The 27127-nt window shown below is 39.2% G+C and overlaps 1 protein-coding gene across 2 annotated transcripts in view; it reads right to left on the bottom strand.

Annotated features, from left to right (window-relative positions):
- CALCRL (calcitonin receptor like receptor) overlaps window positions 1-27127 on the bottom strand; it is a 95104-nt gene that overhangs the window by 42886 nt on the left and 25091 nt on the right. For both annotated transcript variants that reach the window (XM_074967740.1, XM_074967741.1), the window contains exons 2-4: window positions 4540-4628; window positions 2529-2629; window positions 1318-1462 (exon numbers count right to left, since the gene is read on the bottom strand). In XM_074967740.1, coding sequence (XP_074823841.1) covers window positions 1318-1462; window positions 2529-2582 — 199 coding nt within the window. In that variant the 5' untranslated portion in view covers window positions 2583-2629; window positions 4540-4628. The remainder of the gene's footprint in view (window positions 1-1317; window positions 1463-2528; window positions 2630-4539; window positions 4629-27127) is intronic.

The following is a 27127-nucleotide window of genomic DNA, read 5'->3' on the forward strand; positions in this document are numbered from 1 at the left end:
AATTCTTCAACACAGAACATAAATATTTCCATCAAAAGCAACCTTCTTTTCTTGAATAAAAAGCTTTAAACAATGATTTGGAATGAGCTTTTAAAGGATGAAGTAAAATCTTAGCCAAAATATTTTAATTAAAACGCCATCTGATCCGATGATAAGAAGAGTACCTTTATTTGTATGTACATTTCTTTTATTAAGATGTATTTAAAATGTGTCATCATTCACCATAATTGTGACTACAAAGGCCTAATCTGCACTTTATACTCAATGCCAGAGCTACGCAGTGTATTACATAGTCACGGTCCTGAGACACAAGTGACTGAACTAACCAGTTAAAATCAAAATAGTCTATGTTAGGATAAAGAACAAACTTGTAAAGACCATTTCCTTGCTCTTATTTACACAGCAGAGCTATACAATATGACCATAGCCATGTGGAAGGCACAGATCTGTAAGAGTTATGTTTATTTTTAAACTGCATAAACATTTGTCTTGACCATAGATGATAATTTAATCAGGAGAAAAAATATCAGTGTAAAATCTCTCTTCTCTCACCTTCTAAGATTCCAGTATTTTTAAAAAAAGATTTAAAAAGGGAAAGTGAATAATTTCCTCTTGAATATTTTCCTGAGTTTCTGTAAGCTTTTTGTGTCAAAAGTGGGTTACTATTTAAAAGGCAAAGAATATTTCTAGGACCCAGAAGTTAGAAGAAAGCAAGGATGGTCCAATATGTGAACATTTCCAGTTAAGTATTTATATCACCTGTTTAACATGAAGATGCTTTCAATTTTCATAGGGACATGAAACATCTGGTCCAGAGGGATGGAAGTACCTATAATAGCTATAGGTGGATAAACTTTCTTCATTTTTATCTGGGTTGGAATTGAATATTTTAGTTATCCATATTTATAAATAAAGCATTAGGTCTGTAGGCACTAGTGTTTTGGGTAGCTAACGTACTGCAGGACCTTTCCATACCAATTAAATATTCTTCCTCACTGCTAAGAAAAATCACATGCTTGTCTTCTGAAAGTTACAGAAATGCAATTCGTATTCTAGATAAAAAAAGTTACTAATAAGACAAGGAAGGAGGAGGACTTTAAAGTTCCTTAGTGAAACAATTCAAATCTACTGTCTTCTTCCTCTACGTACTGCTTCTTCGATTATAAGTTCTCTGGGGTAGGGGCCATCCATCCATCCATCCACCTTTCTTTCTTTCTTGTTCTGTGTTTGTATATTACCTAGCACAACAGGGCTCTAGTCCATTAGTCCTAGGCACTATGGTAACTCAAATAATAAATAATAAGAAAAACCATTTACCTTCTTTACTGTGAATAGGATCTTGCGTAATTTTCTGATAGCATTCATATTGTGCTGTCATAATTTTATTCCTAGTCACACTCAGCTGAGTGGAGTCTTCTGTCACATTCTGATTCTTCTCATTTGGTATCGCAATGGCAAAAAACTAGGAAAAAAATGAGATTTAAAATATATATATTTTGGAATGTTATCATTGTTTTCACAGCATTTTTTTCTGTAACTGCTATAGTGGAACTTTTGGTTTTCAGGTTAGCATGCTGACATATAAGGAGCTTGCAATTATTATTATTCTTAGCACAATTTCACCAAAAAGTAGCCAGTAGAGCTCATTACAGACAAGCTGATTTTCCTCCTGTTCATTTGGTGAGTGTTCTTACTGTTAAATCAAAATAAAATGCCCCTGCCTGAGGGCAGAAGTGATGATCTGACATGATAAGACTTCAGTTGATAATGGAAGAGAATAAAATGTATTGACAAAATCAGAAGAAGATAAAGGGCTTTTTACAAAGCCCATTGAAGTAAATTGAAGGGTGAACACTGATTTTGAAGGAATTTGGATCAAGCCCCAAAGGATTTTCTATGAAACAAGAAGACTTACTAATTGAAGTTATTGGGGCTTTTGATTTGTTTTAGGGCTGTTTGGTTTCCTCTATAGTTTTATAAAGCATAAAACAAACCACACCAAAACAGTGAGGTCAAAGGAAATGGGTGATTAATGTGTTACTTAGTCATATGGAGGACACATTATTCTGAGCTTATGAAAATAAAGAGAGTCAGACTGAAGGCTGACAATGAAAAGTTTTTCACTGACCATTGCATACTTATTGGCCTTAGAAATCTATCAGTCTGTCTGTCTATCATGAGTCCCATCTGCTCTAGTTGAACTCAATGGAAGTTTTCCCATTGACATGAATGGGTATAAGGCGACAAGGTCAGAACCGATCACTGCTGTAAAACCCATTGCTAGCAGAGGACACAACTGTGATCAATGGCAGGAAAGGATTTCAAACTTCTGTATGTCCCCTAGTTACTACACAGGCATTAAAAGCAGGATATACTGTTAAAGGGAATTGTCCTCTACCAGAGATTTACATTAGAGCAAGACAAGAATTTCTATTCTGTATTTCCATATTTGCCAGAGAAGTCAGATCTGTGTCGCAACTCTGAAAACTGAAAGTGGAATTACATGCTAAAAAAATGTTAAAACTCACCATGGTAACTGACAAGAGGAGCAGCAAATGAATGATCCAATTTGTCTCCATCATTAAGTCTGAATTTTTTTGTTATGCTACAGTTCAACAACAAGATCAAGCTGCAATGGAAAAGTTGTAAGAAAAATAGAAGTAATTCATATAATTCAAAATCTACTGAAAACTGACAAAAACGGCTGCCATTTTTCTTTATAATTCACTACAATCAATATATCTAGAGCCCAGTTGTGACCCCATTTCCATCGCTACAATTCCTATCACTCAGGTGGTGCAAAGGGGCTGTAATCCACAGCAGATCACCAGCAGACAATTCCCATGACATGGGGGAACTCTGTGCTAGTGTATCTGTGTTGCTATTTGGACCCGCACCTTTGCCTCCACCTCCTCCCAACATAGGGGCTGTGTTGGGCTGGGGAAGAGGGCATGGCAGAGCTATGCTACACCAATCCTCCGCTGGGGAGATCTATTAAGGACCCTTCATCAATGGTGGAAATTAGATAAGCCTGATAGAAGTATCAGGACCAGAGCTGGTTCTCAAATTCAGGGAGCTGAAACTGGTGCTGGTTCCCCGAAGACTCTCTGTGGCTAAAAAGAGCTCTGGTGCAGGAGAGAATCTGCCCCATTACACTATAGGTCATTAAACATGCAGTAAATTCTGGCTACACACCAGGGTTGAAGCCCATGTGTTAAGCAAAACTGCAGTTTAGTTTATATAAGCATTTAACTGGCATGTTTAGAAAGGAAATTCCTCTCCTTCCTTCCTTTTACTTCTGTGACACTGATGGAAAAACTGATCCATATGCAGCAACTTTAGGCTAATGCTATAGCTTCCCAGGGATGATGGGAGTCAATGGAGGGATTAACAGTGAGCTGTAAAATAGCTTTCGTATCTGCCGATAGTTGGACTTTCCCAAATATGGAAATATCAGATCTTTGTGGAACTCTTGTAACATCTCTCCCATAAACATAATAATGTATTTCCATTACCCAGCAAGAGAATAAATGAATAAATAATTAAATAAATGAAATTCTGTGTTTTGTTCCTTGTCAGTAGATGTATACAGTGTGGGAACAGGATACCACTTTACATGTAACAAATGCATTGCAAATGTATTTCTGAACATTTTAAAAAATAAGTTCAGCTATTCCAATGGCACCTTTTCACATTACAATGCAGATTGTTATATGAATGAATCTTTGGACATTGAGGTACAAATTCATAAACACCCCCCAAAAGGCACAAAATCTCTTTCAAGCCAGATACATAGACATAATTGATCCTCCTGTGGGAAACCCTGTGGAAAGGGAGGAAATTTCTGAGAGGTTCCCCTTGCAATGATTTGCTCCTCATTGTTCCATTGTGGAGTTGGATTTGCTCCCCACAAAACAGACCACAGGGCTCAAACCCCCTTCCCCTCAAACTCTGTCGATATGGGGGATAAGTGGAAAGACAGGACCAACCACACAAAGACCTATACCTCCCAATAGGGTCCACAGCCCACACCTTTCCTGGTGCTCTAATAACCTCTCTTAAGGAGGGAGCCCTACCAAGAAGATGATCCAGCAGAAAGATAATTCAGTCTGGGCCATATTACAGTATTTTAGGGAATAACATGCCCCCTCCCCCCCGACTCCAGATGTCTGTGTAGATCTCTGGACTTATGGAGCATCCTCAAGAGAGTTCCCCTGAAGTGAGTGCTGCCTAGAGATGTCTAAGACCTTCCACCTCTTCTACATGGAAGGCATGATCCATGCACTGAGGGGACCTTCCAAATGTTGATCTGGGGGATATGATCAGGCCTGACTTTTCTAAATTAACATATTTTACTATATTAGCATTCATTACCATTAATAGTAGTAGTAATCCACAGCTCTGTAGGACTGAGCTTTAGGTTGTGGATGATACTACCAGAGCTACTCTATCATTACTTAAGCCACAAAAATCATAGTCAAGATATTGCAGGTTTAATTGATGCTGAAGGAGGAGCACTGTTGTGAGCCCATTACTTACATGCAAAGGTGTGTCCAGATTCCAACCACATTTTCCTTTGGGTCATACTCACTCTTGTCTCAGATATTTTCTTATCCAGTAGTCATATCCTACAAGAGATTGATTGGTGACAATAAGCAAACAATTGAGCGTACCTTGACCAACGGGGGTCATTTCACATAAAATCCATCAAACACAAAACATAAACTTATATACATAATGATGATGGTAAGCAAGAAGTCTGCCTGTCTTTTATATTTTGTACAATGCCTAGTACAGTGGGGGCCTTGACCACTTGGTACTATTGTAATACAAATAATTACTAAAGATTCTTACTTTGTGGGATGTAGAGTTTGTTTAATTTTCAGGTTTTAACGAAGTCTGAAGGGGCCCATTTAGGCCTAGTATAAGGTTACAGACACTTACAGTTGTGCCTGTTTGTACCAGGCATGAATTTGGCCCAATATCTTTCTCTCTATCTTCTACTGTTAGTAGGTAACCCTCCTGAGGTCTCTTCCAACCCTAATCGTCTATGATTCTATGATTCTATTTAGAAATGTGGTCACCCTTGTTAGTGTACTTGGAGTAGGAGGGCTCCCTAGCCAGAGGCTTTATCAGATTCTTCAAATATTAACCTGATCCTGAATAAGTAATAAGTAATGTAAGATGTAGTATGTTATCATTTTGTTGTAACTTTGCCTTAATAAAAAGTTAAAACATATTCTTGAAAGTGGGTCCTTGCAGAGACCATTATCTGATATACAGACTCGGAAGAAGTATTGTTGAGTTAGTTCCTAACCAGTCTGTTTGTAAATGGAACATCTAACAGTACATGTGTATTGAGCAAAGCACTATACGATCCCAATGGTAATGGAGACTTTTGATTGTTAGACTTCAAAAGCCCATTGCCCCTCAGGTTACCCACATACAATCTTTGGAACATGTGACCAGGGCACAGAGCTGAGAGAAAGCAGACAGCTTTGGGCTGTGAGGGAGGAAAGACTTTTCTGCACGACGATGTTCCAGGTATACAGCATAGATTCTACTTTGTATTTGAGGGTAGTGCTAATCTAGAGAAAACACTATATTTGTATAGGCCTGTTTATTTTCAGTATCTCACATTATGATTGTTTTCTTTATTTATGCACAGCTACAAGTCAAATATTACGCTGGTGGGAATTTGAACCAGAAATCAACATTTGAAAAATATATGGACTATTGCCATAAATTGCAATAAATGTTCTTCACAATGAATTATTTGACCAGTTGTAGTTAAAAGAACCTAAACTGGAGCTGGAAAAATAAGCTGTTGTTTTGGACTGTCACATTCAGATAAAAAGAAAGGTCTCTGGACTCACAGAGAAGACAGAGCAAGTAATAGTAACTACCTGGGCACAAGCGCATAACACCGAAGGCTGTTGTCTTTTCCTCTCCAAACAATGACATATTAGTGGTAGGAAGCCCCATTTTGTCCTCAAGAACAGTGAGCCAAATGGGGTGCCAAGCACTGTTCTATATTATAGGGCATGCAAGTCTAATTTAGGATTTTGTTCGCCTATTTACTGATGATATGCATGAATCTGAAATTTCAATAATTTTCTCTGTAACAGTCCCTAAATAGTTTTCCAAAACATATTCTTGCTGACTGATAGATTTAGCATGTAGAGTCAAATAATGCAATCAGATATACCTGTGTACCTCCATTCACTTCAGAGAGGTTGTACATGAAGACAGAATTTGGCTGTTTTGATTCAGGGTGTAAGACTATTTACATTTAACAATATTGGCCACACACTAGCCCAGTTACTTAAATGAGGCACACCTTTTGTAGGTAATGGCTTTGTAAGCATCTCATATCAACTCTTCCAGGGGCATGCTCAAACTCTGAGTTCCTAATTCCTCTTAGTAGACAAGAGATGAGCTCATGTCTGCAATGCTGTGAGTGCTTCCTACACAGTGTCCCCAAAGTTGTTAATGTACATTCAAATTTATACCTAAGAAAAGAAAGTATCTTCTTAGAGATGACTGTAATTGCAAAATGTGTGGGTGAGGTTCATGTAATATACATTTGGATTTCAGTAAAGCATTTCCTACATCATCTTATGAATTCATTAGTTCAAAATTTATTCTATTTGGTTTGGATAAGAACATTGCCATGTAGACGAAAAACTGGCTGTAGGACAAACAGCAGTTCATAGAATTAGAATTGAGGTGGTTTTTGAGATACAGCTGATATAAATGTTGAACCCTATTTTAATAACCCTACCCTGGTTTAGTTATCTGAAAACCACAAATGGAATTCACAGATGATTCTAAGTTGGAAGGTGTTGAGAGCAAAAGTAAGGAAACAAACTACAAGAGTATCTGTGGAAAGAAGATTTAACTTGAGAAAGATTCAGGATAATACATTTGGGGGAATATAATCAGATACAAAAAGATATTTAATGGCAGAGAAATACAGAAAGCATTAACGCTGAAAGAAATCTAAGAGTAACAGTGTAAAAAAATATTCCCACAGTGGAAGTCTTACTCTACAGTAAAACTGCAAGCAGTTAAAGATGTTCATAGAGGCAGCTATTTTGCAATGCAAATTTGGCTGTTTTGCGGGGGGCGGGGGGGGGGCGAAGGTGTTTTGTTTTGGTTTTTAAATAGTGTCCTCTATCACTGTCAGATCTAGGATAACAACATTCCAGTGATACTTACAAACTTTAAGAGATTTGAATGAGAATCGTTTTAAAATAAATTTAAAACAGTTTATTTCTAGATTCCCAGGCTGGAAGGGACCGTTGAGATAATCTAATCTAAAACTGGGTATAGATCTTCCCCAAAATAATTTCTGGAGCATATCTTTTACAAAAAACATGCAATCTTGACTTTAAAATGTTCAATAATGGAGAATCCACCCCAACCTTTGTTACGTTGTTCCAATGATTAATTACACTCACTGTTAAAACATTTATGCCTTATTTCCGGTCTGAATATATCTAGCTTCAATTTTCAGCCATTGGATCATGTTATAACTTTCTCTGCTAGGCTGAAGAGTCCATTATTAAAAATTTGTTCCCCATGCAGATACTTGTAGACTGTGCTGAAGTCACCCCTTAAACTTCTCTTTGTTAAGTTAAATAAAAGGCTCCCCAGCTGGACTTCATGCACGAAGTACAGCAGTTAGGCAACTGCCCGGATGCCCCACTTCCCTTCATCAAGATGGAAGACTGGAACGCATCGTGTGAGACAAAGTCCAACCAGGGAGTCTGCAGATAGAGGAGAATGGGGCATGAGATACCCAAACTACTTCTCCCATCTGTCTACTGGCTGTAACTGGCAACTCTGTAATGAGAGAAGATGAGTATTATTACAGGAGTTCAGATTAACGTGAGCTTTTAAAAAGTCCATCAAAAATGCAACTTGATAGAAACATGGTGGAAGCCCATTCACTGAGTCCCCCGCTCTTCCCTCACACCTCTATGTGCTGGTGACGGATTCAACAAGACAACCAATGGGTCATCAGTTTACACATTAGATATTGAGGGTAAGTGTGATTTAAGGTATTAATTGATACAAAGTAACAGTTCTTTCTGTCTTAAGTATTCTCTAAAATAAAGTCACTAGAACTAGCATAGGGAATTTCAACAGTAAATCAGTTCTTCAAATATCACACTTATATTTTACTTTTATTGCCTATTGTACAGAATACGGGATAACTTAACCATATGAACTGCATGTTTCTTCTGTTTACTACATTCCTCTTAGCCAAATTATTTCTATTTTTTCTATTTTTTCTATTATTTCCATTGCCTTTGTAGCATTTGTCATTGCCAGCAGTGACATCTACTGCAGAAGGCAGAGTTCCACAACTGTAGAATGAAGTGAGCCAAAAGAGTCACTCATAAAGCTTTAACAGATGTTTTTCCCCCCTTCCCCTCCTGCTTTCTCCACAAAGCCATCCTGCCTGCACCAACAGCTGTTTCTGCTTTTACTCTTTTCCCTTCCTCTCAAGAGTAAATGCCCTCCTGACTGAACTCCAGAAAGGTACCATTTTAACACCAGAGCAAAGGGAGAATACAGCCAGAAATATCAGGGCTTGAACTTGTATCCTCTGCATAGCTAGCACAAAAGAGGAAACAGGCCTGGCACATCTCTCTCTCTCTCTCTCTCTCTCTCTCTCTCTCTCAGATTTTACAGAATGAATGATTTAAGCTTCATTTAGTGTTGGAGCCATCAGGAAAATCTGCAACACTGGATTTACAGCTGTATATGCAAACGTCTGTTTGAAAAATTGAAGTGGATGTTTTATACAACACTCTGTCATACAGAGGGAATACTTCCCGATTTTGATTGGTTGGAATTACCCTGAATAATCACTGTTCTCACAATATTTTGTTATCTCTCTTTCTGTTTAGAATCAGGGAGTGAGGAGGCATAGGACTCAAAACATTTTCAAATCTCAGGCAAGCTTTTGGTTTGGCTTTTAGGCAAAGGACCAAGCTGGAAATGATCCAAACTTTTTTCATGCATCCCTAATTCAGATGGCCTGCAAGGATCTTTTGACAGTTTGAGGAAGTCTCAAATCAAAATCATGTTCCAAATGGAACAGTACATAGGGCTCAATCCTGGCAGGTGCTAATTACCCTCATTTACTGTTGATTTCTGGAGCACTCTGCACCTTAGAGGAGGAGGTCCATAATAACTCCTAATTAAAAAGCTTGATTAGCAATGATACTAAATAAATTTCAGATTCATTGACAAAGTTGAAGGAGGACTGCAAAGCATCCAGGGCTGCTGCAGTGCAATTTGGAAATACTTTTAATCTGATAAATGACTTTTCAGTCTTTGCGGGATTGAAACCCCCTTTACAGAGTTTGAATGAGGGACATCAAGATCCATTGTCAATAACACTACCCCGACCACAGTTAGCAGTTTGTTGAACTGGGTTTTAGCCAGCCCTCTAACAATTAGAGGGAAACCCCATTATAGCTACCTGATTATTAACATGTTACATCTGAGCAGCATATTTTCAGGTCACTAGAATTCCCTTTTCAACGCTGCTTTGAATTAAGTCACAGGTAACAGGACTCTGAGAGTCCCAAGACAAGTGAGGCAGCAATTCAGAAGTGTTTTGCCGGCATCATCGCACAGACATCTTTGCCAAACCCCTAGAACTGTTCTTACGGCACGTGTGCAGTGGCAATGAAGTGTTAACTTCCCATGAGCCTCCAAGGCTTCCTTGCAGCCTGCTCTCTCTCTGCATAAAGCAGGACATGTTACTTGGTGGGCTATATTGCATCTTTTTATAGTTCTTGGGTGAACTGATACTTTGCCTGAATAAGTCGGATTCTCATGGTGTTGTATTTCAGATAGTTCATGTAATAAACACAAAAACTAACCATAGCCTGACTTATTGTACTGGGTCAAATTAATCACTCGTGCACCTCAATTGTGATTTCAATGGGATTGTTGCATTCAGCGCGCTCACTGTAGGTACCTTTTCCATTCTGCTACGTAACTATTATCTCCCAAGCCTGTACAAAGCAGAAAAGGAGGAATTAAACCAACTGGCACATATTCTTTTTTCAAATAATGCTCTTAAAGTCATTGGGTATAATTAGGGCTGGTTCTGAGTACATGTTAGTGGTGAGAAGTGGGATCACAGAGCTATTCCCAGCACACTGCAAAGGAGGCAGCCATATTTTGGTTGCAAAATGCTGTGGACCCCAAGGGGAGAAGGCCAGAGGGCACCCTCGAAGAGTAGGATTTGGGTTTGGTGTGGAAGCCTTACACAGTACACCAGTTGGTAAATACAGAGCAGCACTGGGGAAAGCAGATGCAATACCTGCAGAATAGGTGCAGAATACATTGCAGGGAATGACACTGATCCTACCTACCCTGGAAGTGGTGTTATCCCCGCTCCTGACTTCTGCGGGCATAATGCTTTCAGGGGTCTTCACACTGCTTATTTCCTTTTCCCTCTGACCATTGCTCAAATAATGCTCTTAAAGTCATTGGGTATAATTATGGCTGGTTCTGAGTACGTGCTAGTGGTGAGAAGTAGGATCACAGCGCTATTCCCTATTCATTGAGCCTTAGTACAGACCTCTGCGAATTATTTTTGCCTGAACTAAAACCTCCTTGGAGCCCAGCACTGTAGCTGTTCTGCATGCAGACCCTTCAGCCAGGGTTCTACCCATGAAGTGGCTTCAGCATGAAGGCCTGGAGCCCTTTGGGCATGGGGGTGAGAAAATAAATTAGTAAGTGGAGAGCAAATGGGGGGAAAGAGGAAGGGGGAGTATGACATTATAGTAGCTTCATTTTATTGTTGCTGGAAATTGTACATCAGCTTCTTCATGTACTAGCTGGAAATATAGACATTATGGTAAAGAGCTTTCTTGTACTTTCCCGTCTTTCCCTGAGTCATTCTTTAAGATAGATGTGCTTGAAGGTCTCAGATGTGTTTCAAGTGAACTACAGCAGGCTAGTTCACGACATCGCACATCGTTTATACTCTCTTTATGAGTGTGCAAATAATTTTTTTACCACTTAAAAGTAAAGTTGTTTGCCAGAGATCTTGTACAGATTACAGAACAGCCTGTGGATAAGATTACAACACACTGAATTACTCCTGTGCACTTTCCCCCATTAGTAGATTTTGGCTACCACCCCATTAAATTTAGTTTCCCGTGTCCAACGGATACTATAAGCAGTAACCAGTAATGTTCGTGGCCGTTGGCAATAATACTTAAGATCTTAAAAGCGCGATCACAATATGTTGGCAGCACTAAATTTTCTGGAAAGTTTAAAGCCATTTTTTTCTCTTGGTAACAGCGTCCTTTGCATTCAGTTCTAAATGTTTGATGAGACTGTAAATTGTCCTTGAGAGAGCCAGTAGGACTGACACTTTAGGATGGGGATTAAGAGGAAGAAACCTGCACAAGTTTCTGCTTGTGGAACTTTCTCAACAGTTGCTGCATTAGGGGCAGGATTATTCCTCTCACGCAGAATAGCCTACCGTGCCTACCCACAAAGGTTGCAGATCCTTCAGGATCAACGGGAGGCCAGGGCTATTCCTGTTCTCATGGTTATGGCTCACTGCATCCAATCTAAAGGGCTAAAGGTGGTTCTCCAATGTGTGTATGGGAGGTAGAGGGAAGGAGGAATTGTGGAAGTATTATACAGTGTGAGGCGACTGGTGGTGGCAGTAAGGAGTTGGGGGGAAGGGGGAGATGATACTTTCTCCTTGCCCTGACCCATCTGTGCCTCTCCTAGCCTACCCTCTGCCCTTCCTGCCCACTATGACACCAATAACTGTAGTGAGCCTTCCATAGACTTCGGAGAGAAGAGGGGGTCAGAGGTGTGGAACACTGCCTGTGGAACGGGGGCAGGGGATCACTGTGCCAAGGATCTCCTACGCACTGGGATCATGAAGGTATGTTTCTGCAAGAATACCTACTGGTGCTAGATAAATACAAACCATAATAATCATAATCATACCTTTTTTCCCAGAAAAAGCATGTAAGTCATTCAGAGCAGAGACAAAATTACAGAATCACTTCACAACATTTTGTAGATTACAACATTTCCTGTCAACAGTGCTAGCTATTTTGCCTTCTAGAGGGAAGAAGCAATCACAGTCACACGGCATTGTACCATCACACTCTCATTTCTAGCTCAAACAAAGTAACACAAGCTGGCAGCATTCATAAAACCACCTTCCCTGGGAGAACTGGAAACCGATTTTTGCCTATTTTGTACAAAAAAGGTTGATATCAATCTAGGTTTTATTTACACTTTAAAACAACTGCACCTTTTACTGCTCTTGGCTATAGATTAAAATTAACATAAAAATATTTCCCTTTTTGAAGTAGCTGTTAAATAAAGGCACCAGTGGATTTGGCAATGCACACCTTTGTAAAGAGATTAATACTGCTGTAATTTGTTGCCATGCTAGATTCCTTGGTCTATTCACGAGGATATTATTGTGAGAGGTGAGATTTTAAGTTACTGTTAGTAACGCCTCTGGGTTGCTTATCAAGTGCCATTTGTTTCTCGATTTGCTGAGGAACTTGTTCAACCCAATGCTCACTCCTTAAAAGATGTTTCTATACTGTATTTCAGAGAGCAACTCTCATTATTTATTTACTGCAGCTAACAAATCTGTTGGTTCAAACATTAAAAATGCATTTTCCTGTGCAAAAGAAATTGCACAGACATAAACTCCTGACAGCTTTGTATGGTGCATAATTAAGAACTGCTACTTTAGGACATCACATTCCCTCTAAAAAAAGATGGCAAAGCTATTTAGTGATGCTAACATTTGCAGAGAGCTATTATCAACCTAACTGTGTTTTTTCCTGTTTTACGAACATGTTCTCAATGGACATTTAAAATAACTTTCTTTCCTGAAAAGTCTTTGTGCCAAGAGCTTTTTTTTTTTCCTGGTTCTACCTACCATGTAAAACAAAGGTTTGTTAAAAAAAGAAATGCACGGTCACGCTTGACATATTTTAAGCAGCGTTAAAGAAAATCTCCCAAATAATCTGGTCTTTAAAGTCAACTTATTTTCACGAGCATTCAGAATAACAAAAGTAGCAGCTCTCCAAGTGGTCACCATTTTGTCATCAGCCCCTCATGTCAAAAGGGGCCTGTCCATTACAAAAATTGTCTGTTCCTAGGAAGAGACCAACTTTAAGAAGGCTTTAAAAAATGGAACTTGTGGTTATTTTTTTACTGAGGCATAATTTAAAAAAAGATTAAGTTACATTGTTAACAGCAAAACAAATAGTATCTTGCATTTCTACAGAATATCCCTTAGGAGATCTTAAAGGTCTTGACAAACACTAATCTGTGAAGTTTCAAAACATCCATGTGGGTAGGTTAGTTATGGATGGGTGAGCTGTTGCAATGAGAGGCTAAGTCATTTTTCTGAAAACAGAACAAGGATGTGGTACAGCCAGGAAAAGAAGAACCCAGGACTTTTGATTGTTTTAATGACAAGTCGTCTTCATTATTCACAATCCATTCAGGGCTTATCAGAAATGTACAATTTAATAGTATTATTTATTAGTATTGCAGGAGCACCTCGAGGTCCCAATTATAGACCAGGCTGTGCTGTGCTAGGAACTGTACAAACAGAACAAAAATGTTGTAAGCAAGTTGGGACAGGGACTGTGTAAATATAATATCTAATGATGTGGAATTCTTTGTCTTTCCTGTTTGAAAAAAAATACGTTGTGAAACACCCTCCGCAAAATATGTACTGTCCAGTAGTTGGGGAAATGGAGGTCTTGGAAACAATTATGAACAATCCAGTTAGATGCCGTGATGCTGACTATGATTTAGCAGGCAATGTAGACCAGGACAAACCATGTTCAGCATCATGTCCACTAACCATGATTAAAGACTGGGACAGCTAGGTGTAATCATGCTTCTCTGACACGTTGCTGAACATGATTTACGTTGGTCTACACTGAGTGCTAAGTTGAGGTTAGCATCATGTTCAAACATGACTAGGGTCCAATCCAAACATAGAATAAGCACTCTGCAATCAGAAACAGTGAATGGAAACTCACTACCTTTTTTAAAAAAATAACTACAGATGAAACAACTCCAGGCTGCTGCATACTTTCAAGTCTCTCTCTCCTTCTCTAGTGCAGTGGAGACACACACCTTTAATAAAAGTCTTTGAAAGAGAATATGACTTCTCTAATGGCTTCCAAAGAGAATCTTTTTTATTTTATATTAACCCTAATTCTTAGGGCTCAGATACTCCTTTCTCTGCATGATTGTGCATAGGTGGGGGAGCTACCAGTGCCCTGTGCACTCCCTGGGAGCCCCAGGAACCATATACTGGGGACAGTCTCATCCAGAAATGTTCCTGGAGGTTCCCATTCCTGTGCTGCCCTTCTGCACCCCATGCCAGCATGGGCCATGCCTTTGAAAGCCATTTAGCTACAAAAGGCTCCAGTGGTCACTGTCAAATCTGATGCAAAGATGATGGATTAAGATAATAAAAACATTTAAACACTTAATAATGGAAACCTATCCTTTTACAGCAGCAGTCCTCACTGTGGTCAGTGGACTTGTGATCACAAGGTGCTGGCTCTCCTTGTTTCCAGCTGCTAAATTTCATTCAAAGAAGCAAAAAATATATTCAATAACTTTCTCAGTATTACTGTTCCTTGCTGGTTGGTAAGGGAATGGTTGCATGTGTTTATAAATGGAAAGGGATTGGCCATGACAATCTCTCTATTAGGTGTAGTCCATTGCCATAAAAAACTTGGAGAACTCCTGTTTCACAGTTTTCTCATAAGATCTATTTTAATGCCTCATTACCACTCTTCTATCCTTATTAATCAACCACCTATTCAAGGGAATAAATCATCATTTAAATGAGAGTAAGGCATCCGTGAATGTTCACACCTTGCTGATATTGAGAAAACAGGCCAAAACCCAAAATTCAGAGGGATGCCAATTTTTCTTGGACATATTCCTGGAGGTTTCATCACATGACATAATCTTTAATTAAAGATTAATCTTTAATTCCTGGAGAGTCCAGGACAATCCTGGAGGGTTGACAACCCTACAGGGATGATTACTAATGTGACCGCAAACCAGCCCCATTAGAGATTGGAGCAGAAACTACTGGGGCTTATAGTGTGTTATTGGATTTACTGGGTCCCCCTGCCTGTGACCAGCTTCTGTTGTTATTTCCCAGATGCATATTCAGAATACCGAATTTCAGTGGAAAGCTTCAATTCTCTGGAAATCTCCTATCTCATTTTGTTCCTTCAAAAACAATATCTCATGTGCACTGTGCTCCAGGCTGCACTGCAGCCCTCCAGGTCGCTTGGATTGCTGCCATAACATGGACAGGTTCAGAGGGCTGTGTAAATCATGTGGAGTGGGAGCACAAAGGAGTCCCAAGTCAAGAGGGGCCAAAGATGGCTTAAAGCCACCTTTCTCCCCCTCCTCCAAGCTGCAAATTCCATGCTGTGCCTCCTAGAGGGGTCACACAGAATCTCACCCAAGGACTTTAACTTTCCAACTTAATGCAACAAAAAAGAAAAATATTCTCCACCCCTCTGCTCATTTGTATATAAAATGCATAGGCTAGCATATCCAAAAAATAAAATTAATGAAGAACATGTTCCCCTTCACACTAAATCATTATTACGCTGAATTAAAACAACAGTTGGTATAAACTCATGGGTGCATGAAATAGACCACGTAGCACTTTCTATACACCCTTTCTGAAATGTTTGAAGTTTATTTTTTCCAGAGGCTTCATCCCAGGCTGCACAGAGAAAATTGTGCTTCTCTTTGTGTGCCTTCTCTGTTGTTGTTTTTTATTTGAATGACTCCATTTGATGCTGTTTACTAAATAATGATTGAAAAAAGATCCAAGCGTTTCTCTGAGAAAATGTTGAGAGCATGAAGTCATTTTCTCTACTAGCCTAGTTTAAAAAGTTATTGTTTTTGTGTCATTGACATATGCTAATTTTACATGAACAATACGACTCGGGTGCAAGACTTTTTCTCAGGGTCAGAGACAAGGCAGTGGAACTGGGAGTCTTTGTTAACCAAAATGCATCAGTTCTTTCAGGACTTACTGCCTTTCAGACTTCTTTTCCAAGACTCTTAATGAGACTCTTTTTCCATTTGGCTTTTACTAGGAAGCTCAAAGGATTTAAATCAGAGTTTCTCCTAAATCAACATCACACTTTAGAAACGTGAACACTTTATAATAAAATGGTCACAAAAAAAGAATGTATCTTGGCTAACAATGAGCTGACCCCTTTGGATAAGGGAACCAACCCAAACAGCTTCATGTTTCAAAAAATTTTAAGTAATGTCCCAGGCCTGGAAACACCAATGCTTAGGTCCTCAAAGGTATTTAGACACCTAATTTCCTCTGAAATCAAAGGCCTTTGGGCTTAACTCTCATATACACTAAGGCCAGTTTGGCAGTGTAAAAGGGCCTTAAAATTTGATTTTAAGTTGTATTTATTATATGTACATTCATTTGAAGGTCTCTTTGCATTCTCAGACTGGTAGTAGAGCAGTCTTAACATACAGTGGCTGTGTTTGTCTTGTGGGGGGCAAAACTCAGTTCCAAGGCTCTTCTGGTGCATGTGATGTCATGCTGTGTGGAGGTTGCCATTTTGAACCCTCAGCAGCACTGAGGAGGAGGGACTGGCTGATGCCCGGCAGGCTGGATCTGGCTGTCAGGGGGCCCCTCGCTACTTCAGGGGCCCCTGCGATTGCATGGGTTCCAGGTGCCTAATGCTGCCGCTGAATGTAAATGAGAATCAGTTCTCTAATTAATGTTCTTAGTTTTACTCATTGACTTGATTGGCACTAGTCAAGAGAATAAAGCTAAGCACATATGCAAATGTCTGCAGCATCAGCTTGTCTGTCGCTTTTAATTACACAGGTTTCTTCATTTCCTGCTTCCAAGTAAGAGTAGAGGCATAAGAATCAAAATACCCTCAGAGAAGCTGTCCTTGAAACACTAGTATTTATGGAGTGACTGGAAATGGACTTCCAGAAATGATGGCAGTGATATCTGTTCTCACAAGAGATTTCTAACCTGATTTACTATTTCAAAGAAGTTCAAGTGAGTTCAGAGAAGCTTAAATAGGAGCAATTTTGATGCTTATTTGAACTGAACCACCAACTACTTCTGAGGTTTTCCCAGTTCTTTCTAAGTAACCATAATTAATCTAAATATTTCCTTTATAAATCTAAATAGTCACATCTCAGAAGCATTATTTAGTAAAGCTGAAAAGGGAAGATCCATTACATTTCACCCCTTTTGTATTAAGCTCAATTTAGTTAAAAATTCCTAAGTGTCAAAGCTACAAATCACAGCTACCTCAGCAGCCAAAATCAGCCATTGGAATCCAACCATTGCTGAAGCTAACTTGTTTCACTAAGAATGCATCACTTATAGCTGCCAGAATGATGAGAAATCTTAGTTTGCTTGTTTCCTTCCTAGTGGAACATTCTACTTAGCAATCATCTATATGAACCAAAATAAATAAATAAAATAAAAATGCAGAGGAACTGCACAAAAAGACTTATAATGAAATTCTGGTTTAGAAGTATCCTCTCATTTCATGGTTGCTCGAATCTTGTCCTTTCATTCTGAGGTTCCCTCACCTATAGTACTCAGGAGACAATGCTCTGGCATCATATGAGCTATGCTGGGCAATGTATTCATTTCTACTTATGGGCAACTTAGTCCATAACTGTCTCTTGCGAGGTTTCTTACGCCTTCCTTTGAGTCATCTGGTACTGGTCACTGCTGGAAACAGAATATTGGACTAGCTGGATCCTATGTCTGGTCCAATATGGAATTCCTATGACCCTATCTCATATGTTCATGTATTTTAATGCCGATTACATTACAGTTCACATAATTAGGATGGAGCTGTATGGTCATTCTGAAAAGTGCTATTTGCAAAGATTGTAATTCCTGGGAATGGTGCTAAAAAGTGAGAGAACACAAAAGCTCTTGGGTGGATATCTGTCAAAATCTCCCATGCAGTCTGCAGGAAATAAACGTATTTACTGATGCAGGACCACATTGTGTTAGAGTTTCCATGGTTAACATTACAGGGCTGCCATCACAATCAAATTTCAATGTTATTTCGTAAGACATGGGATGTTGCATGTTTCAGACTTTTCCATTGCATTCTACCCATTTCATTTTGCCATGTAGAAACATATCAGTTCATGTTATCATGTAAAATCCTCTGCTCTCTGCAGAGCACAGGAGATTTTACAGACAGCGCCAGCTGCCATCTGTAGGAAGCAGTCTGAGTGTTTCCATGAATTAATTAAAGATCATATGCTTAGGGTGTGGCCGTGGGAAAGCCTGGTGTCTTTTACACTCAGCCCCTGAAGCCCAATTAGCACTCCTTTAAGTAGAAACAGACTTTTCCATATCCCTCTCCACTGCTCCACCCTGTTTTACCTGAATGTGAATCAACTTTAGCAATGCTTCAGATACACACAAAAATTCCACAGCCTCAATAATCTATGCTCTCATTTGGATAACGGGCACTTTAAATGGAAATATGATATATTAAACTACATGTGGAACAGTAAAACATTAAGAGCATTATATTAACTACAGTAAAAATCAGTGGTAGGCATGGTGATCCAAACACAGATTCCATTTATTTCTGACATAATACATGCATAAATACAATTTTTATTTTTGTGTGTAATACATATATTCCCTTCAAACTTAAAAATACCATCTAGGGTAGAGACGAGTACATTGGAAATTTTTAGGCTTGATGGTTAAAATTTGTTAAAGTTATAAGCCACTAAAAGGAGTTATAATGGGAAGTGTTAAGCAATCTTAATATAGGTATTTTTACATATATAGAGATACACACACACACACCCCTCCAGTATTTGTCTTCTAGATGGGCAATACTGTAAGATTATTATGGTGTGTTCCTCTGTTCTACTGCCTACAAAGCAAGTGATGTTAGTAGAATGTAATGGTAAATTTGGAAATGTGTAACAGCTACACAGGTGATGTTGAAATATAATCAGGGTAGCCATCCTTCAGAGTTAGCTCTGGGCCACTATCAATGAGCCAGGATCTCAGTAGATCTATAGTGCTTCTATTTGGCTAGGACTGATATTCTACATTTTCCATGATCTGGGACTTTCAGATCAGAAGCTCCACAAAATGTAGTGTGAGTGACCCCCTGACTTGGAGAAGCCCTAGAGTGTTCAGGTTTAAATAGAGTATCTGACCTAGAGTGCAGAACTGCTGTGGGCCTGACAGTCACCCTACATTGGGATACTCACTAACTGAAGGTTAGACCCCATGGGTTGAGGGGCAGAGTACAGATCCAAATAAATCTAAACATTCAAATGGATTCCATTTGAGTTTGCTTCAGGGAAATAACTGAAAGATTCAAGATCCTTAAGAACCAGTTGACTGATCCCTTGGAACAACCTGTCTGAAGGTGTCTTTGCAGGATTCAATGACAGAGCGTGAAACATTAGAAAATCCACTTCTTTGACCTGGTTCATAATGCATTAAAACAGTGAGACAAAACACCCAGAACAAACAAAGTTCCCTTCCTGCAGATTACAAGAAAAGAGACAGAAACAAGTGGAGGTTTGTGTACATTTTATCAGTTTGGGAGGCACTCCTAAAATGACTATGAGAGCCATACAGGAACCTAGATGGACAGAAACTTTTGACATGGAGAAATTACATTTCCCTTCCCCATATTTACTGGTCTAATTTTGGTAACGAGCAAACAATGGGCAAGATTTTCAAATGTGATTTTGGTGTGACTCAGTTTTTGGGCACCAACATGAGACACAGTACAAGGGTCTGGTTTGCAGAAGGTGCTGAGCTCCCATCCTTTGAAAATCAGGGCACTTTAAGGTGGGCCATTTTGGGCACCCAAAAACTGATGTACCAATATACTAGCCACTTGGCCCAGCTTCTTCCCATTTTCCCTCTGCACATTAGACTTTACATGTCTATCTCTAAAACCTAAACCATAAAATACAACCATGTTAAAGCTCTATTTTGTTTTGAGGGTCTGGATCTGTGCCCCTCAACAGCCGATCTGCTGAAAGCTGTATTCGTGTATCCTGTTATCCAATGGAGCGTGTGAAACTTGAAATTCATTTTGCTGACAATTTTGTTCACAGCTGCTATCTTGGCAGGGATTTTTTCCTTCCTTCTTTCTTTTTTTAAAATGAGACAATATTCCAAGTGGCGGGAAATACTTTCATCATCATTGGCTTTGACATTGCTAGAGCCAACAGAAACAACATCACCCAATTTTTATTCCATGTGAGTGAAACCTTTAAAAATCTCTCCCAAATGTATTTCTACCAGGGACCTTATGCCAAACTTCCTCTGGTGAAGTGCAGATTTGCTTGCATTGGCTTCTTTGCACTGTTCATAGAACAGAATATTTAGCGAAGCACAGCAAGTGATGAATCTGATGTTTCTGAACTAATCAGCATATAAGTAGGGAGATGATATTGTTTTCCACAGAGACTGCAACAGTAGCTGTCTCAAAGATTCCTTCAGGTCTTTGTTTTTTCACTGGAACTACCAAGTTCTTTATCAGCAAAGCACATAACTGGGACAGTATCACACACACAACAATTCACTGGGTCTGATTCACTATTCACACTGATGTGAATCTGGAAAGTAAGTGAATTACACCAGTGTAAAATTGGTTTAAATGCCACTTGCCCCACTAACCTCATAAAGGTACACTAAAATGGTTTACTCTTATGATTTCCTTTTGCACATTAATTCAGTGCTACAGATATTTGGGAAAAAATAGATTTTCCTCTCTAGCTATTGTTTACTTTTTGCTGTGTCAACAGATTTTTGGTGCAGTTCTTACGGAACATGAACTTTTAGTGATGGTATAAATAATTCACAAAAGAAATTGTATATTAGGCCTGTGGCAGTAGGCAATTTGCAGAACATATTAAAAATATTCCACAGCAATCAGCCTTAAAATACTACACTAGCAGTTTTTAAAAGTAGAGACAAATTCTGCTCCTAGCCTCATCACTGTCCATCTGGAGTAAATCTATTGACATCAATGACCCTGAAGTCCCAAGGATGTAACTGTGAACAAAATTTGACTTATTGTGTTTTTGTAGAATACAATAGTGCTTTTTCATTAGAAAATTGTAGTATATTCTGAAGACAAAGTGTGTATTAATATACACCACAATTATATTAGAATAATATAATTATTTATAAGGGCTGGCTACCAATACAATTATTAAATCACTTTGAAAATGTAATATAGTCATTTCATGAATTACTTTTTACACAGAAATAAATCTGAATGGTTATTGCTCCAGGTGTCAGATGTGTTAGACCCCTGCAGCCTGCATGTGCATTTCCTGGCTAGACTATCTGTTGCTACACTGGATAACATGTTTATTTTGTCATTTCAACATGAGTATTCATATTACTTTTCAGGATATTATTATATAAAAAGTAATAAGCTAGCACATGCTATAGGTGCTCCGCTGTCATAGCGATGAGCATAACCTAGAGAGAAAATAACATCAGTTATTTAAGAACTAATTTGATTACTTACAATGCATTTTCAATAATGAATTTCTTGAATGATCCTGTCTCCCAAGTGATTCCTCCAAGCTCAGGAAATTCTATCCTCTGCTGCTCATTCAGCACATCACAAACTGTTGCATAGTGCTTGCTCCATACCGTTGAACAGTTACTGCACGTCACCCCAGAGGTGGCTTCATTTTAAATATGGTTGAAGGGATTCCTCAATACCATACCATTTTGTAGACTAGGTTGCAAAGTATTTTGTGGTCCCCCTACCTGAAAGCTGTAATGTGTATTAGAGATAGGCTTAAAATCTGATCTGGATCCTATTTTTGAACTCTCCAGTATCTGGATGTGTCTGTTTTGTCCCATTAGAGAGACAGGGACTATGTACAAAATTTGAATTCAGAAACAAGGTCAGATTTTGATAAACACCTCCTACTACAACCAGAACTCAGATAGGTTTGTTTACAGCCTTATGATTTGGGGCCATCTGTATTGTCAGTGTACTGTAAGTCATTACTGGTCATCCTTATAAGTTCCAGAACAACTACTTTTGGAGTCTATGGGACAGAAAGATCTACAACTTAGGTTACAAACAAACTTTCCACTGAAGCTGAACCAACCATTAGCTAGTGATTTGAACTCCACACCTTGTCTTGGCTTTTCACGTGTGAGGGTTACTGTGACAAAGATGCCCACTGATGGTTCACTACTTGGTGTCAGCAACTCTTGTCATGCCTGACATACTCACTACACCTAACATGCACTTGTCATAATCTGTATCTAAAAAAGGTGTCATGTAATATATCATACACAAACGGGTAACACGCTGGTCCCAAAATCATTGCGTGGTGTATGTACAGGTTGCATACAAAGAATTATAAATATGAGATAGAGTTATGCTCTTAAAATGTGTTTGGCAAACAACACATAAACCCAGTCTACCCTAAACAAAAGGAATGGGTATTTGCTTGTCTGACCAGCCTGATCATCAGGCAGAGACAATAAAGTTAAATTTACATAAAAGGTAAACAAAGCCATCAACCCACCAAGTGGGGGAGATTGCCTCTTAACTATGATAACGGTAGGTGACGGGGAGCGAAGACTGCAAAAATCAACATGGTGGCTAAACAGCAAGCTGAGCCCCTAGGAGGGCTCCCTGGTGGATAAGCAGCAAGCTCAGCCCCCAGGAGGGCTTCCTGCCTCCTGAAGCAAGGTCACTGAACTTTAGAAGATATAAGCAGGCCAGAAAGCCATTTTGGCATCCTTGAGGAGCTAACAGGGTCTTGAAATTACAGAACACTGGATCCTTCATCCATGGGAGCTGAAGTCTCTTGGAACTGAATATAGGTAAAAAACCTGCTTAGGCAAAAATTGTAACTTGCTGAAATTAAGTTTTAGTCTTAGAATCATATTTTTATTTTTGTTTGTAACCTTTTCTATCCATATTTTTTATACCTGGTATCACCTAAACCTACAGCTTTTTGTTTTGTAAATTCATTTTACTTTTACTCTAAACCAATTAAGTGCTTTGATTAAAATAGAGTGATTGTTAACCCCCATTAAGATAATAAATTGCTGGTACTATCTCTTTATGGGAGCAATGAATTTAACTTCTGAAAGTGTTCAGCCTGAGTGCGGGACACCCTAGGGCAGATGGTTTGGGGGAAAATTCATGAATGGGAGTGTGTTACAGTCTCCCTACAAAAAGTAGTTGGGCAGTAGTAGCCAGGGTGTGACCTGCATGTATGTATGCAGCCTGTTACTGTCAGGGCTGTGAACCACAGCAGCATAGCATTAAGGCACCCAGAGTTTCAGGGCGGGCAATGACATTCCCTTTCTGGTCTGGCTTGAACCCCAAAGCATCACAGTCATGAATCACAATGAAAAGTGGCCCTAAAACATCTGTTGAAAATCATGCTACCAAGCTGATGGGAAATTCAAACTGATCCAAATGTAGAAGCCAAAAGAGTTACTGCAACTATGAAGTACAACAGTATGCAGAATGAGATTAAAGTGTCCCAAGACTGAGTGTTGGTGAAAATGAGTTCAATCCTAAATAAACACTTCAAAATGTTTTTTCTCTCTCTGTCACAGGTGAACAGGCTTGGTGCTCTTGAACAGCTCTGAATGAAGTTCAGACAGGACCTCCTGTAGAGTGACAACCCCTCCTGGCACACTTTCCCTAGGGCAAGTCTCCTTGACTTCAGTGTTTCCTGGGACTGACCTCGGAGCTTTCAGCATCCCTGTTCCATGCCGTGCACTCCCCACAATGAGTCCACCTGAATGGGATACCTGGGGAAGCCTTACACACACCCCTAGAGGGGTAATGTACCCCAACGTCCGCAGTCAGCAGTCACTTCCAGCCAGTATTGTAAAACATAGGGTTTATTAGTCAAATTTTCCCCATATACAGGGAATTAGAGGAAGGAACAACTTCCCTTAAGTCCCAAGAAAATGCATCAGTCCCCATGCCCTGGGAGTCAAAGGCCCTGGGACAAAGCAAAGAAGCTTCTAGAAATGAACTAATGTACTGTGGGCATCCCCAGAGATACCAAGGCTCAAAGAACATATCCTAAGAAAAACTCCATTCCCTATGGATTAGCGTCTGCTAAGTGAGACACCTGACCTCAATATTTTTCCATCTGGGATCTTTCTTGAGGAAAGAGGTACTCTTCAGCCCTTGCATATTGGTCTATGGCACAGCAATATATCGGTCACAACCTGCTACTCTACACAGCCAAATGTGCTTTCTTTGTCAACAACAAAGGGGTACGGGGCAAGACAAGACATAATTCACCAAAGCTCCTGGTCAGAACAAGCCCTGATGTTGAAAGTGCTTTTCCACACAATTTAAGGTATCTTTCTAGAAGCCCATGCATGGTTCTGAAGGCATACACATTGTTTTCAGTGACCTTTTATGACCAGCTATAAATACCTCTCTCTCTCTCTGACAGATTATTCCTAGTTACCTGCTGGTACCCATTCTGAGATTAACCCTAAATCCAGGAAAACTACATGAAAAACTTATATGTTATCTTGCAAATGTCCTAGAAGTACAGAATCCGTTATCACAGCCACCAAATTTATCACATATTCATATATCTGGTAAAGTTCACAAAATACCACATACAGATCTATCAATAACTATTTGGTGCACAATAGTGGAAGAAAACTGCAAAAAACTACACAGCTAATTTTAAAAGAGTAACCAATACACATATGATTTAACAGTTGGTAATAATTACACTGACTTTTTTCCAGTCTATCCCCCAAAATTGTCTTTTTCTCCTCTCCCCCCACTTCTGCTTATTGAATGTCTGTATTACAAAAATATATATAAAGCAGACACAGACATAAAGGACCAGTAAAGCATAGACAGACTTAACTGAACATACATTCTAACATGGGTAACAGAAAGAAAACTAAATAAATCTGGCTTTGAAAGCTAAACAGAACATAATTATAGTCCAAAAAGACACTTTTAAGAACTTGCAAAGGCACTTCTTGCTGTCCAAGAAAGCAGCCCAGATGTTAAAGAAATAAAAAAGGCTGTGGTCTGGCCAAAGTGTGTGTATAGAAAATTCTAAATTATATATTGAAAGCATAGAAGAAAAGCCATCATGTAACTCATGGAACCAGCATACTCCCCTCTTCTTTACTCGATGGCCAACATTTTTGAAAGTAGGTGCCCAAAGTCAATCACGTAAAGCCATCGTTTAGGCATCTGAAAAGTAGGCTGAGGTTATCCGGCTTTAGGCCTCTTTGCGCAGTAGCATCGTGCAAAGCGCCATCGCTGCAACCTAGGATCTGTGCCTACTGCCTCAATGGCTCCTCTGACTAATCAAGCAGAAAGAGAAAGACAAAAGATGACAAAGCACACATAAGTTTGGTTGTATTAGGGAAACTTGTTGTATTATATGTGATATGTGTGCAGGACAATAGAAGATGTAAGTGGGGAAGCATACGGAGATACTCTGAGTTGCCAGGAGAACCTTCAAGGCACAGCCCAATTCCATCAAATCCAACTGTTGAGTAATATCAGCCAGGATTAGATGATCTATGTATGATCCCTAGATTGAGCCCATGCTGGGCTATATCAGGAATTCCACTGGAATTTCATGCTATGCTAATTGGCCTCTGTGTGATTGTTTGCTAACCTCAAACCTACATTAGGCCACGTGGGAGAGACCTACTGAAATAATATGAAGTGCTGTTGTGTAGTGAAGCAAAGATCAAGTTTGGCAAGATAAAAGTGGGTCTAGGTACTGGGCCAATTCACCTGGTGATGGTCACAAAAAGAGAGCCAAGGAAGTCTGTTTCCTAGAATAATTTCTCTCATAGTTGGGCCTTGGAGGTCAATGATATAATGAAACTGAGGATTTGCATTAGTGCTCTCCAGCCAGTAACTATCTGCATGCATTACTAGTTTGTGCTGTGAATAAAGCTACACTTTGATTGTTCTCTTATTTGCGGCATCAGCAGCATCTACTGAGTTACATTATTTTGTATTCTTTATATTTCTTTATTTCATTATTTCTGACACAGGTCAGAGAGAAATAGAAGACTCCTTGAGCCTAAGCAGGAGTTTCTTTATGTAAATGAGTTTCCTTATACACTCCTTTTATTATTTGAATTTTTCTTCCGGTATTTTAATTTATTTCTGACTGATGCCAGACAAATGAGATGTGTTGTACTTTCCCTCCTTAATAATATGTAGATATAAATATGTACAATTCAGCAATTAGATAGCTTTAATTCAGGGACTGTCAGCAGTAAATCTTTACCTGACTACTGTAAAGTATCAATCAACACTAAGTGCGACAATACTCTTAAGAAGGTACTGATACCAAACAAAATTAACCTATTAAAAACAAATATACTTCTTTCACATACCCTTCATGCAAAAGCCTGAATAAATTGAGGGGTTTTACACGATGTCCGGAAAATCAATAGGCTCAGCCTATGTTAGACCAAGGAGGGACGTGAATTCCAGAGCCAAGGGCCCCTGTTCTAAAGAAAGTACATTGCCACTGACCCCCAAATGTTCAAATCAATTGACCACAATTATTACTATAATGCATGTGGATTTTTAGGTTGCTGGGACCCAAACTAGAAAGGACCTTAAAAGCAGTATCAGTGTTTTGAATTGCACCTAGAAGTAATTTAGAAGTCAGTTTTGTCAGCCAGTTTAATCACTGCATCCCTAGTGTGTAGGGCTTCCTATAATCAGCCCTGCTAAACAAGTAGGACTTCTCATTCTGCATCAACTGTAGCTTCCAGTTGGTATTCTAGGGTGGTCCCCCATTTGGTATAACACCTGTATAGTGACTGCAACATGCTGGAGTCCAGCAAACTGATCCAGCTACAATGATCTGCTATCAACCATGTTGCAAATTCTTGTGATTTTATCCTGATTCCAACAATATCTGTGGATTTACTGAAAGTCCCAGCTCTTGGAAACATACAATTGCATCAGAATCTCAGTTTTCATTTAAAGAAATATGTCCAGTC

Source organism: Natator depressus, chromosome 11 (genome assembly GCF_965152275.1).
Source record: "Natator depressus isolate rNatDep1 chromosome 11, rNatDep2.hap1, whole genome shotgun sequence".
In the NCBI taxonomy this organism is placed as follows: Eukaryota; Metazoa; Chordata; order Testudines; family Cheloniidae; genus Natator; species Natator depressus.